This window comes from Myotis davidii, unplaced genomic scaffold, assembly GCF_000327345.1.
Source record: "Myotis davidii unplaced genomic scaffold, ASM32734v1 scaffold2027, whole genome shotgun sequence".
Classification (NCBI taxonomy): Eukaryota; Metazoa; Chordata; class Mammalia; order Chiroptera; family Vespertilionidae; genus Myotis; species Myotis davidii.
Genome location: NW_006297890.1, coordinates 503762 through 518798, shown reverse-complemented (window position 1 = coordinate 518798; position 15037 = coordinate 503762). Strand labels below are relative to the sequence as shown.

Sequence of the window (15037 nt, the reverse complement as noted above, 5' to 3'; positions counted from 1 at the left end):
GGTCAGTTTATTAATGTACCATTAAAACACAATTACTAATAAAACCATTTTCAAACTCAAGACTCTTAATGCAATAGTGATCTGTACTGCCTTAGAAGATATCCAATCCTCGGAGACGGTCTATTTCCAGCTTCAGGGAAATAACAGGACAGGGCCTACTTTATTGTGAGAGTGCAAGCCAGCTGTCAGAATGACTCATGAGGACCCTCATCCGCTGACAACTAATGGTGTGTATGTGGTCTGTACACAATGCCTGATGGACTGAGGCAGCAAATTAAAATGCAGCTATGAAAGCATGACCAACCTAAGGTTGAACTCAAAGTCAGACGGGAATTATTAAGCAACTTGCCTCAATTTATGGCAAATGTGTAAGTTTGTGCTATCATTTAAATTCAACCTAAATACACACAAACAACAAAGTACTATTATTTTAGAAAGAAAAGGCCATTCCATATATCTGGAGATGAAAAAGCTCACATATCTAGAGATGAAAAAACTTAGATGTACTTATACTATCAGTTAGCAATAGAATGCCTCTATAAAAGTTAATGTATAATACTGAGTGTAAATGTTTACATTCTAATACAAAAAAATCTTTTTCTGTCACAAAATAACTGCTGAGCTCCACATTCATCTTATGATATGAAACTAGTTCATAACTTCCATTGTTCCTTTAATCTGCACTAACCTAAATAAACCAGAAGAAACTTTAGGACTACCTAAAATATGACATGAGATTTTTCTCCCTTTTTATTTCCTTACATACTACTCAAATAGTTCCAAATTCCCCATTTCATTGCATGTAAGCATGCTTCATTGCAACCTATAATGAAATGTTCAAATTTATAGGCACTACTAAGCATTTCAGTCAAGCAGCACAATCTTTAAAAAAATAACCTTATAGAAAATCAAGATTTAAAAAGATTTATCAAAATGGAATTGCTTAAAATGAAATTTCAGTTCAGGCACTTAAAATATGAAGCTACCTTAAAGAGGAGTCACAAAAAGGGAAAAGAAGGGGTTCATTAGAAATTCATCCCCAGCAATGCCTTTCACTCCTGCAAGGTTGCCTTTTTTAAAGAAGAAAAAAGTCCCCTGGGTGAAAAAATCAATACTGGTTAATAAAACATCAGATGTGCAGACATAACTAGGTATGACGATTCCACTGCACAGGCCGCCTGAATGCACCAGGTGCCATGCCGATTACTCATCCAGGGCAGACAGCAAGCCTGGTGAGAAGAGGATGCCTGGGCCCTGGAGAGGGAAGGGCCAAGAGGTAATTCTGGGGGGAAATTAGTTGCATATAGAAACAAAACCAGGATATTTTCTCCAAAACAAAAGAACATTCTAATCTGAAACAGAGGACTCAGATGGTTGTAATATTTTTCTCTACAGTGACACTGACCATATTTGAATTTAAAAACCATACAATACTAACTAAAACCAAACAGTACTCCACCTCACTATACCCAAGTACTCTGAAGTACTACTTCCTCATAAATACTGTATTTAGTTTGTTAGGAAACTAAGGTCGGTTGGAGCCTTAAAACGCTTTACTACTAGGTCATTCTCTGGCATCTCTGTGAAGGCCATATTTGAACTTCCAATTATATTTTATTTTATTAGTTTTAAAGGTTCTATGTAGGATACTTTAGCCAAAGATTAATTCCTTCCCTTTTTCTTATTTTATTCATTACTAGTTTAATCCATTTAATAGTTAAGATCTGAAACATAAAATAATTATTTTTATTTTATAGCTTAACCTAAAAACTATAATTACTTTAGAATATTGGGGAGGAGGGGGAGGAGTGATTTTCATGATAAGCTACCTTTTGTTTACAAAAACATTTAATCATTTAAATTAGATAATTCACTGCTGTTCTCTTTTAGAAATAACTTTATGTGCCTAAAATAATCCAAGTTGATAAGCCAATTGGAGAGGTCTTCAAAAATTTATTTAACTATGAAAATTATTGATGAGTCATACATACATTTGCTAATGCTTTTGACTACTTAAAATACAACACACAAAAAAAGGCAAAATTGGCCATAAATCACAAATGTAAATACAAGTCCTTTAAATGTGACTAACTTTCCAGTCATTAAAATTTGTAGCTATTGAATTTTTTTTTAATCCTGTCAGCACCTCCAATCCAGGATAAGCAAAGAATAAATATAGCTTTGTTAGCCCCTTCCAGGTTTAATTACAGAAACTTGATTCATTTTATAAAGTATCAGATTGTGCACCCAATCCTTTTGAACATTCCCCTAACAGAACTGCTTTCACTGGACTTTTTATGTTTTTTGTTGATTTTTTTGTTTGTTTTCTTTTTAAATATATTTTTATTGATTTCAGAGAGGAAGTAAGGGAGAGAGAAATAGAAACATCAATGATCAGACAGAATCATTGATTGGCTGCATCCTGCATGCCCCTTACGAGGGATTGAGCTGGCAACTCAGGCATATGCCCTAGACCAGAATTGAACCCGGGGCCCTTCAGTCCGCAGGCCAGGGCTACCTTACCTTGTCATGGACCGTCATGCAGCTAGCGGCATCCTTCTGAAGGATTTCAGTTACTCCATTGGAAAGCCTTTCATACTTAAGTTTGGGTTCCTCTTCACTCTCTTCTTCCTGCACAGAAAGCAGAGAAAATGACCATTGCCATGGATTTATCTGATACTGTCCAAGACTCAAAACATATTTCTTAAGGGGGGCCCAGAGATGGTTCCCTCAATGATTATCAATAACTACAACCATAATGAAAGGTAAGATCTTCATGTTTCACTTTTCCAACGAGGTGTATCAACTGCTACAATGAACTATAAGTTATTTTGGTAGAATAACTTCAAAAGTGAAAACAGGATTACACACACTTACTGTTAATAGTAATCAACTGTGGCATATTAAATACAAAACTGTCTGACCACTCGGCAGACATATGCCATAGAAACTGAGTCGGCAAAATACATGTCATTATGACCTCGCGGTCATAAAAACTCACAGCAGTAAGATAGGAATATAATAAACCTCTAAAGGACATTATTATATTTCAAAAATATTAATATTTTTGTCCGATTTGAGAATATCTTAATTAGAAGACATAACCACAAAAACTAAATCAAAGAAAATTGTAAGTTTTATATAAAGCAAAATGTATTCTTCACCTTCAGATAAAAAATATTTTAACATTCCTTTTAAATAACTGGTAGTCCATGAACAATCATTACTTATTTCGTTTATGTTAGGAAATATTTGTTTACTCTTATATAAATAAACCTACATATGCATTAAAATTTCTTAATCAGCCGTGGCTGGTGGCTTAGTGGTTGAGTGTCAACCCATGAACTAAGAGGTCACTGGTTTGATTCCCAGTCAAGGCACATGCCCGGGTTGTAGGCTCAATCCCTGGTAGGGACCTACAGGGGGCAGCCCATCAATGTTTCTCTCTCACTGGTGCTTCTCTCTCTCTCTCTCTCTCTCTCCCCGCCTTCCTCTCTAAAAATCAATAAAAATATATTTAAATAAATAAATCCCCTCAGGTGAGAATTAACAATAACACAATAAAATAAATTTCTTAATCATTTATAGGTAATATTACTAACTTTATATGTTTAACCTCAGTGTTGAAACAGCATCACAAGATATCCTTAATCCTCATAGTTAAGTTAGGAAATCTCTAATGACTACAATGGCCATTAATTAATAAATCAAGGATAGGTATAAAAATTACGACAGTGATTCTGAAAAATATTTTACTTTACTGCATTGGTATGTAATGAGAAACCAAACAATGTGCATATATCAGTACTTGTGATAGGATAAAGCTGGACAAATCAGAAGTTCACAAAAATAATCTACTCATGGACTGCAGGTAAGATCTCAGCTTAGGTTGCGACCATCTGAAGGTTAAAATGGAGTGAGAGTATCTGCTTCCAGGATGACTCACTCAAACGGTTGACAAGCTGGTGCTAGCTGTTGGCAGGAGACTTTATAGTTCCTTGTCTCGTGGACCTCTCCTCAGGATATGAAAGGTGACTTCCCCCAGAGTAAGTGATCCAAGAGAAAGCAAACTGAGCTTCAGTGCTGCATACGGCCTGGCCTCAGAGGTCGTGCACTGACACTTCAGCAGTATTCTACTGATCATACAGGTCAGTCATGATTCAGAGTGGGAAGGGAGGACACACGCGCAGGAATAGGAGGTGAGGATCATCGGAGGCCATCGTGTGGCCTAGCTACAGAGCAGCGATTATATTTTAAAAGCAATAAACCTGGTTTTAAGAAATCAGCATTCCACGCATATGATGAGCTGTCAAATTTTCTTCCCCAAGTATATACAGACTATTAGTTGTTTATTTAGTAACAGTGTTAAAATCAAAGACAATGTTAATTACTATTTGCAAGAATAACTTTAAGAACTAATAGCAACAAATGGACATATAATAAGCACAGTTTTCTAAAAGACCAATACTTCTTTTAAAAAGTAACTAATGATAATCAACCCAACCCAAGGAGCTGTTGCATGTCAAGAAGTGACCTGTTATTAAAATAAAATATGAAATAGCTCATTAACCAAGTATAAAGAACCTAGAAAAAGGAAAATCACAAACAAAGCCACAAGTAAACACTTCTACGTATGTACTCACAAGCAAGAAACAGAAATCATTACAAAGTTAACATAAAATGTGGCAAAAATGATGTGTGCATTCTGAAGTAAATGTGTTAAATACAAATTGAATCCTGAATGGTAGTCTTTGTAATAAGATGCCACATGTTGCTCAAGTCTGGACATCAAATGTGCATCCAACGTGAAAAGTTAATTCTAGCCTCTAGACTATTTTGCATAAAAGCACTCATCCACGGACCATTAGATAAAGTTACTGTAAATAAGGTTTGCCTGTCTTATTTATAAGTGAAAACTAAATAATTCCTCTCACATAAATATATAAAAATAAATACTTTCACAACACAGTTCACTGGAGCATTCGTGCCAGGCTTCAAAAACCATAAATAAAATGAAAACTACAATATTAGGCACTTGATGTAGCATTTCACACTTTTCTGACAGGTATCTTTTATGTTAAGCTAAAAGCAAGCTAACGGCGAATTTTTAAGTTTTTTTTTTTCTGCTTGCTGTAAACAAAGAAAATGGAAAGTGATTCAAAAATACAATTCACAGAGGTTATTCTACTGCTGCAGACTATATATCACATTCTAAATAAAAAACAATTTTTTAAAAAATCAAGCAGATTTAATATAGAGTTTCACTTTTTTAAAAATTTAAACACCAAAAAGGCTTCTGTACAACTTGAACTTCTAAGGAAAACCATCCAGTGTTAATAAAAAGCAAATCAAAATTTTTGTGAAATTTTCATAACCAGGCAAACCTACAAATAAAACCATCAACAGTGTGTTGAGATGACAGTTAACTGCGTTTCTATGACAACCTAGTGGAATAGTACAAGTCCTGAAATGCAGCAAAGCAGAGGTATGAAGAGAGTGACATTTACCCATACAAGAAAAATTTGCAGCTTTCCTTTAAAAAGAATCAATTCTTCAACTAACATGGATTTTCACTCAGTGGATAGCACTTTTAATTCAAGACAAGTCCTTTAAACCACTGTACAGGATTCTAAAACACTCCAAAAATAAATTTCATATCACAGTCATTCTTACTAAATTTTGAACTTAAAAGCAAAAAAAAAAAGAGACAACTTTTGGGATAACGAATTAAGGCAAGCCTCTTATTTTATTACTAACATTAAAGGTAAATTTGCATGGTGGGAGTCCTGTCACCTAACATAGATACCAATGAGAATACAGCCCTTTTGACCTGATAATTTCAAACTTGGGCATAAGAAATTTTTTGGTGTGTCAACCAACTTTTCATGCTGTTTAAATTTTATCCATATCTTCACACACTGGTACATTTTATAAACCACTACAGTCCAAATGAAGACTTGGATTTTATTTTATTTTTTAAATGTGTGTTACGTGAATTCTGGAGGTTAACAGAAAGATCACTACCGTTTCTGTTGTTACTATTAATATACAGAACTTAAAATTTTATTTCTGGATACTATTTATTAAAATCCAGTTTTATCTTGTTTTATTTTTTCCACCCCACAAAATAAAATTGCAATAGATAGACTGAAGAGGAGAGGTAAGATACAAAGTCCAAGTGAAGTTAGTGAAAAATACCACCAGTTGCGCACTCCTAGACAATTCACAATCTCACTCTCTGGAGATGGCCTTTATCCCACCCAGCTTCACCTCTGAGAAAAATCTCAGCTGACCCTCTAGGAACTTTAATAAGGTGATTGACTGGTTTCCTTGGTCTCAGTCCATAAACTACATCTGACCAGGGACAAATCCTTTTAATAAATATCCAGTGTTTTAAAGTTAGACATAATAGGGAACACTCACATACTCAAAAAAAAATTCTTGTTAAAAAATGCAATTTAAACTTCCACACTGAAAAAGCAAGTATTAATAAAAAGCAAATTAATAATCAACCATCAATAGAAAGGTATAAAATAAAGTCTTTCCTCTAGAACGTTCTCTATAGGATTCTAATTACCTTAAGGAGAATTGAAATATTCAAAACTGGTAAGTCAACCTTCTAAGTTTAAGATACAAAAAAAGCTATCAAAATCTAATATCAGAACATTTACATTTTAGAAAATTTACATTTTAAATAATACTCTCTTCATAAATCATAGCCTATATTAAAATATTTATTTTTATTACTACCAGAAAAGATAGAGAACAAAAAAACAAAACAAAACACAGTTGGTGTCAAATACAAGACTTTTTTTTTAAAGCATAACTGAAATTATACTGTAAGTCAATCAAAGCATACAATTTGAGTCTCAAAAACACAACTACAAAATTTTTAAGAGATCTATTCACTATATATTATCAACAAACTAACATAAATGCTCAAAAAACTGCATATCATTGTATAAATCATATATAATTATGCATTTATATGAAACTATAATGGTATCAATAAATGTACATGGACAATACAGAACATCTTCAAATATGCTATACCAGTGATGGCGAACCTATGACATGCGTGTCAGAGGTGACACGTGAACTCATTTTTTTGGTTGATTTTTCTTTGTTAAATGGCATTTAAATATATAAAACAAATATCAAAAATACAAATCTTTGTTTTACTATGGTTGCAAATATCAAAAAATTTCTATATGTGACACGGCACCAGAGTTAAGTTAGGGTTTTTCAAAATGCTGACACGCCGAGCTCAAAAGGTTTGCCATCACTGTGCTATACCAATCTTGAGCCTTTCCAGAAAAAAAGTACTATGATGAGAGATACTGTATAAAAATGTAAATCGCATATGGTTAAATAAGTTGTCTTCAACAGGAGGTGATTCTGTGCTCCTAGGACATTTATTTATTTGGCAATGTCTAGGACACTTTTGTTATCACATCGGAGTGGGAGGAGATGGTGCTATTGGTATCTAGTGGGTAGAGGCCAGGGATGATGCTAAACATCCTAAAATGTACAGGACAATCTCCCAGAACAAAAAATTATTTGGCCAATAATGTTAAGGTTGAGAAATCCTGGGTTAAATAAATTTCAAAAGATTATTGTATAAACATTAAAATCTATTTTTAAAGACTAATAACGAAGAGAAATGTTCTCAAAACATTGTATTAGGTGAAAAAAATAGGTCATAAAATCTGCTTTGCATGATCCAAATTTTATTGAAGAAATTCACACACACATGGGGAAAAGGAGAGCAGAATACTAGCCACCAAAACAGCAACCTTCCTGTGCTTCAGTCTCTTCATCTATAGAATGGAAGTGATAATGGGACCTATATCACAGGGCTGCTGTCATCATTCCAGAAACAGAAAAGAAAAATCCCTAATGAGCTGTTACCAATATTCTCTAAATTTTCCAAAATAAACATGTATTATATTTACTACAGAAATAAGTATATGACAACCCTAGCTGGTTTGGCTAGGGTCCCAGGTTCGATTCTGGTCAAGGGCACATGCCCGGGTTGCCGACTGGGGCACGCAGGTGGCAGCCAATCAATGATTCTCTCTCATCATTGATGTTTCTATCTCCTCTCCCTCTCCCTTCCTCTCTAAAATCAATAAAAATATATATTAAAAAAATAAGTATATGACAAAAATAAGTAATATTTTAAAGCCATTGTTCAACATCCTCTTCAAAACTTTGTGTTTACTGAACTAAGATTCTTATCTCTGAAAGCTGCTTTCCTTTTCATAGCACTCTGGAAAAGTGAGAAAAAAATTGAGCCTCTAATAATTGAAGAGCTCTTCTTAAGATTCACAAGATATGCAGTCTTCATAAACCCTGGCCTCTCCTTTGCCCTGTAGTATCAGAATTTCATGTTCAAGTGAAGAAGGAAAAAAATAAGGTGAAAGTTCTCATGCCCTAAGCCAAACACCATAAACAGGTTCAAATCCCATCATTTACTTTATATTGGGAAAGCGATAAGAATATATAGAGGAGGACCAAAAATGAAAAAAGCAAATAAGCTTTTCATTTCTTTCCAGCCACATGGAATAACCTTACCAATCTTCAAGATATGACATTCAGGTGGACAATTCCCACCACTAAAGCCAACATAACCCTCTTTTCCTTTCTTCCCTCCTTAGAAGCAGGGTTTATGCCTTTTCATTGTTCTGGACTTCACCTACCAAAACTGTGTGTACAGTCATGCAGCTAGCGTGACTGTAGGTACCTAATAAAGAACAGTGAAAACAAAAGTATGTTGTAACAGCAGACTGACTTTAGAAAGAAGCTTTTTTAAGACATTCTCGTTGAGATTTCCAGACAGGAAAAGCCAAATCATACACTATCAGCCAAAAGGAACCTCAGAGATCATCTAAGCTATGTATTAATTTACAGACAGGGTGGCTATTCTGAAACAGTATAAATTATAATTATAGACAAATATATAGAAATGAAGCTGTATCACCATCTACCAACAGTAGCAAAAAGGTCCTGCCAACTAAATTTTCATGAAAATTACATTTATTTATAATATATGTTTATTCTTATATAAAAAGGATTGGGATTATCTTATATTTTAGAGGAGATTGCAAAGGAGCACCCTACTAGCTACCCCATCAAAGTCTCTGACAGCTTATCAAAAGTCTCTATGAAGATAAAAACCTACAATAACATTAAAAATTAAGATAAATGATGATCAAAATCAAGGGGAAAGCTAATACTTCTCTTTAATATGAATTAGAATTCATGACACACGTTGACCTGTTTGATGAAAACATAAAGTACCTGACCAAAAGGCAGAAAGATGCTTGCAGCAATCCCACCAGGCCTCCATGTCCACGACTTGGAGCCTGCTCCTCTAGACCAAGCAGACACCCTCCTCACCCCTTAGAACTTGTCCTCCAACAGGAGGTGACCATGGGCCATTGTTTCTCCACACCAAGGCTTCCAGCCCTGGCCACCAACTGTCTACATCAGGGGTCCTCAAACTACAGCCCGCGGGCCACATGCGGCCCGCCGAAAACATTTATCCGGCCCGTGGGTGGTTTTGCCGCCGCTGCCTGTCCTGCTTAGCAGCCGACTGTCCCGGGCCCGCAGTGCGCATGTGTGGAATGTCTGAGGGACAGTGAACTGGCCCCCTGTTTAAAAAGTTTGAGGGCCTCTGGTCTACATCCTTCTTCTACCAGCAGAGACCACAGCCCGTAACAGCTGGTCAGTGCATTATCGATGGTCTAGGACCGTGGTCAGCAATCTGCGGCTCTCTAGCCACATGCGGCTTTTTGGCCCCTTGAGTGTGGCTCTTCCTAAGCCTTAGGAGTACCCTAATTAAGTTAATCACAATGTAGTTTATATATAGTTTAAGTTTTAAAAATTTGGCTCCCAAAAGAAATTTCAATCGTACTGTTGATATTTGGCTCTGTTGACTAATGAGTTTGCCAACCACTACTCTAGACCATTACACTCCATCTTCTCTGGACTCCTTTTGTTTCTTGAACTCACTAATCTCTTTACTGCCTAATGGACTGTGCATTTATTGTCCCCTGGAATAATCTACCTATCTAGTTGTTCAACCTGACTCCTCTTTCACTTACACCTGCAAATCCTAGTCAGCAAATATCTGGCTCTACTTCAAAAATACCCTAAGTCCTTTTTCGCCTCTAATAAGAGTTCCCAAAGCCTCATAGCTAATCTTGCTGCTTCCTACTTGCTACACACCACTACCCCAGAATTTTTTCAAGCAGCATCTAGAATAATCTTACTAAAACAAAGCTTCTGCACAGCAAAAGAAACCATCAAGAAAATGAAAAGGGAGCCCAGAACATATTTGCCAATGATACAACTGCTAAGTAGTTAATTTCCAAAATATATAAGGAACTTAAACAACTTAACAAAAGGAAAACAAATAATCCAATTAAAAAATGGGCAAAGGATCTAAAGAGACATTTTCCAAAGTGGACTTACTGATGTCCAAGGGACATATGAAAAAATGCTCAAAGTCACTAATCATCAGAGAGATGCAAATTAAAACGACAATGAGATATCACCTCATACCCACCAGAATGGCAACCATCAGCAAACCAACGAATGACAAATGCTGGCAAGGATATGGAGAAAAGGGAACCTTAGTACACTGCTGGTGGGAATGCAGACTGGTACAACCACTGTGGAAAACAGTATGGAGTTTCCTCACAAAACTAAAAATGTAACTGCCATTTGACCCAGTTATTCCACTTCTAGGAATACATCCTAAGAATCCTAAAACACCATTCACAAAGAATAGATACACTCCTATGTTCATAGCAGTGCTATTTACAACAGCTAAGATCTGGAAATAGCCCAGATGAGTGGATAAGAAATAGCTCAGTAGATGAGTGGATAAGAAAGATGTGGTACATTTACAACATTAAATACTATGCAGCTGTATAAAGAAGGATCTCTTACACTTTGAGACGGCATGGAGGGACCCGGAGAGTATTATACTAAGCGAAATAAGCCAGTCAGAGAAAGACAAGAATTACATGATCTCACTCATATGTGGAATCTAATTAATAAAATAAACTGATGAACAAAATAGATCCAGAGACAAAAAAAAGCATTGAACAGAATGATGAATCTCAGAGGGAAGGCAAGGAGAGTGAAGGAGAGATTAACCAGAGAACGTACACGCATAACCCATGGACACAGACAATAATGTGTAGTGGAGGCCTGGTGGGGAGCATGGGCAGGGTGAGGTCAATGGGGGAAATAAGGGGAATATCTGTAATACTTTCAACAATAAAATTTGATTGATTGATTAAAAAACAATGACTCTCCTGCCAGGCTGTGGTGGCTCAGTGGTTGAGCATCCATCTATGAACCAGGAGGTCATGGTTCGATTCCTGGTCAGGGCGCATGCCTGGGTTGTGGGCTTGATCCCCAGTGTGGGGCATGCAGGAAGCAGCCAATCAATGATTCTCATCACTGATGTTTCTATTTCTCTCTCCCTCTCCCTTCCTCTCTGAAATTAAAAAAATATATTAACAAAAACAACAATGACTCTCCAATGGCTTCCCATCTTACAGTAAAAACCAAAGTCCATATATTGACTTACAGGCTCTATGTTCTTGGCCACTCATTACTTCATTTGCTACCACACAGCTCCAGCCCCACTCACATCCTTGAAGATGTCTAGCATGACCCCACCTGACCAGACTGCATTTGCTCTTGCTTTTACCTACAAGACCTTTCCCCCAGGTATTTACTCACACTTCATCTCCTTAGAGATGCCTTTCCTGACCAAGATAAATCAACACCTCAGTCCGTGCCACAGTCCTCTTACCAATGTTATCTTTTTTTAAAATATATTTTATTGATTTTTTTACAGAGAGGAAGGGAGAGAGATAGAGAGTTAGAAACATCAATGAGAGAGAAACATCGATCAGCTGCCTCCTACACACCTCCTACTGGGGATGTGCCTGCACCCCAGGTACATGCCCTTGACCGGAATCGAACCTGGGACCTTTTAGTCCGCAGGCCGACGCTCTATCCACTGAGCCAAACCAGTTTCAGCCCAATGTTATCTTTTTTATCTTCAGTGTTTATTACCACCTGATATATATGTTTTTACTTACTGTCTCTCTCCTTTATCAAATACTGGTGTATGTTAGAACCCAGAAAACAAAAGTACTCAATAAATATTTGCTAACTGAATATAATGATCAGCCAGTCTATTTTGGACTGCCTAAAATAATTTTTCTCCTAGGTAGTGAAATTATAAATTCTGTTCAAAGATATATTACGCTAGAGTCATGTTTATCTTTCCGATCTCTAACAAGTGGCAGAAATATAGGTTCACAATCTGTATTTGCATCCAGAAAGTTTCTACTAAGTTTCCAAACATAATTTTTATAATATATGCTTCAAAGGGAATGTTTATCCATGCCTGTATGAATGATGCAATAGTCAGCAGAACCTGTTAATATTAATAGCTCATTAAACGAAAGAGCAAATTTTAAATTCAAAGGCAATTTGGATCTATTATAATCCCATGCTTCATTTTTCTCAGCAATCAATCTCATAACAAGGTGCATTACCATTTTAGTTACTATAAATTTGTTTATTATAATTAATACATGTAAAGAATCAATTTATATTTTAATAAATTATTCACAATGTTCTACTCACCAGGTAAAATAAATAAATAACTTTTGTGTGATGCATTTCCTGACTTTAAAAAAAAATCTATCTCCTGATTTTTCATGACTGATTTTTATTTTAACAAATCTGAAAAAGAACTCTCCATGTGGCTGATACATCTAGGAGTTGCATTTTATTTTAATATTAGTTTCTCAGTCAATAAAAATTGCATGTTGGTTTATTTTAAATAGCTACTTGTCAGTCCACAGTTAATATGTGTAACATGTTCAAGGCCTCCTAATTGTGATATTTGCAAGAACTAAGCCAGATCTGAATGGACATCTATTTAGGGACTATGTTTGTTAATAATGATAACAAAAGTTGTAAAGACAGAGGTGGCACTAATTAACTCTCTGTCATTACATGCCATGGCTCAGGCAAGGGGTGATATCATTTATATGCAATCTTTGTTACAAAGGAACACACTATAAACAGAATAATCCTTAGTTTAACTATTCAGCTGCTTTCACAAACAACAAAAAGTCACTGGAACCCATACCTGGTACAAAGCAGACCGTATTACAAATTGATTTCCATTAAGTACACTCCTCTACTTCCTTACCACCCCTCCTTAGCCTAATGGTTTTTCCCCTTTTATTCTTCTCTTTGCTGCACAAGTTCAATCTTGAAATGTTAGGCTAACAATTTGATGCTTCTACTGCAAACTTCTTTGTACAACATATTAAACTCTTTTAAAAAAACGTGAAATATACTTCTAAATAATAATATACCAAGAGCCTAGTCAAAGTAAGCAGGGCTTTAAAAAGTACATATCTCCATGAAACAGAGCTGCTTCAGTTTCCAGCTGTATGACCACCAAGTACTCCACAGCACACTGGTCCATACATAAACAGGAAACACCCTACATAATAGAAAAATGATGACATTTCTGTATTATTGATACCACAATTTCCTCTCCCTGCACCACTGAATCTACTCAGAAATAAATCTATGATATGTTAAACCACTACAATTTTGGACCTGTTTGTTACTGCAGCATAGATAGCCTCTCCTACCTTATACAGTACCTGATAAGTTGTGGTTTGTATTAAATGAGATAATCCATATAAAGCAGTCAGCACAACCTATAGCACATAGTAAGTGGACCTGAAAAATTGAAGTAAATGATGATTCTTCATTACTTAAATATTGTTTTCCTCTAAAATACACAAGAATGAATCAGATATTAGAATTACCTGGCAAGGTTTTTAAAGCAGCCATCATAAACGTGTTTCAACAAGCAATTATAATTATCCTTGAAATAAATGAAGCACTAGGATATCTCCGCAAATAAATAGAAGTTACTAAAAATGAAAAATTTAAAACTGGAAAGTATAATAACCAAAAGAAATAACTGACTGGATGGGCTCAATAGCAGAGTGGAGATGACAGAGGAAAGAACCAATGAACTTGAGAACAGATCAATAGAATTTACCCAATCTGAACAATAGAGAGAAAGTGACTAAAAAAAATTAATAGAGCTTCAGGGATCTGTGGGACAATAACAAAAGAGTTAACATTCATACTAAAAGTCCCAGCAGGAGAAGAAAGAGTCGAAGTGAAAATTTATGCAAACAAAGAAATAATGGCTGAAAACTCTCCAAATTTGGTGATGGACATAACCCTACAGATTCAAGAAGCTGAGCAAACTCCCAAAACGACAAATTAAAGAAATCCACACCAAGAGATATTATAATTAAACTTCTGAAAACTAAAGTAAAAGTACACACAGCCATGGCTGGTTTGGATAAGTAGTTAGAGCATCAGACCACTAACCAAAGATTTGCAGGTTCAATTCCTGCTCAAGGGCACATACCTTAGTTGCAGGCCCCCTTCTATCGGGGAATGTGCAGGAGGCAACCAGTTTAGATGCCACTCTCACATGATGTTTCTCTCTCCCTCTCCTACCTCCCTTCCACTCTCTCTAGAAATCAATGGAAAAAATATCCTCAGGTGAAGATTAAACTCACACACTCACACACTCATACACACACACACACACACTTGAAAGCAGCCAGGGAAATGTGACACATTACTTATGAAGGAGTACCAACTCAAATGACAATGCACTTCTCATTTGAATAAGAGGCCAGAAGTAAGTGGCACAGCATTTCTCAGAATCTGAAAGAAAAGAACTATCAAGAAACCAAGATGGCGGCATAGGTTAACGCCAGAGATTGCTGCCTCGAACAACCAATTCAAATTACACCTAAAAGACGGAACAGACATCATCCAGAACCACAGGGAGGCTGGCTGAGTGGAAATTCTATAACTAGGAGGAAAGAGAATATCATACCCAGACTCAGAGGAGGCGCAGTGCTGAAGTGAAATACTCAAGTGCGGA

The 15037-nt window shown here is 36.0% G+C and overlaps 1 protein-coding gene across 1 annotated transcript in view; it reads right to left on the bottom strand.

The window, feature by feature from the left end:
• VPS41 (VPS41 HOPS complex subunit) overlaps window positions 1-15037 on the bottom strand; it is a 128032-nt gene that overhangs the window by 98454 nt on the left and 14541 nt on the right. Inside the window, exon 3 of the mRNA XM_015570467.1 lies at window positions 2524-2631. Coding sequence (XP_015425953.1) covers window positions 2524-2631 — 108 coding nt within the window. The remainder of the gene's footprint in view (window positions 1-2523; window positions 2632-15037) is intronic.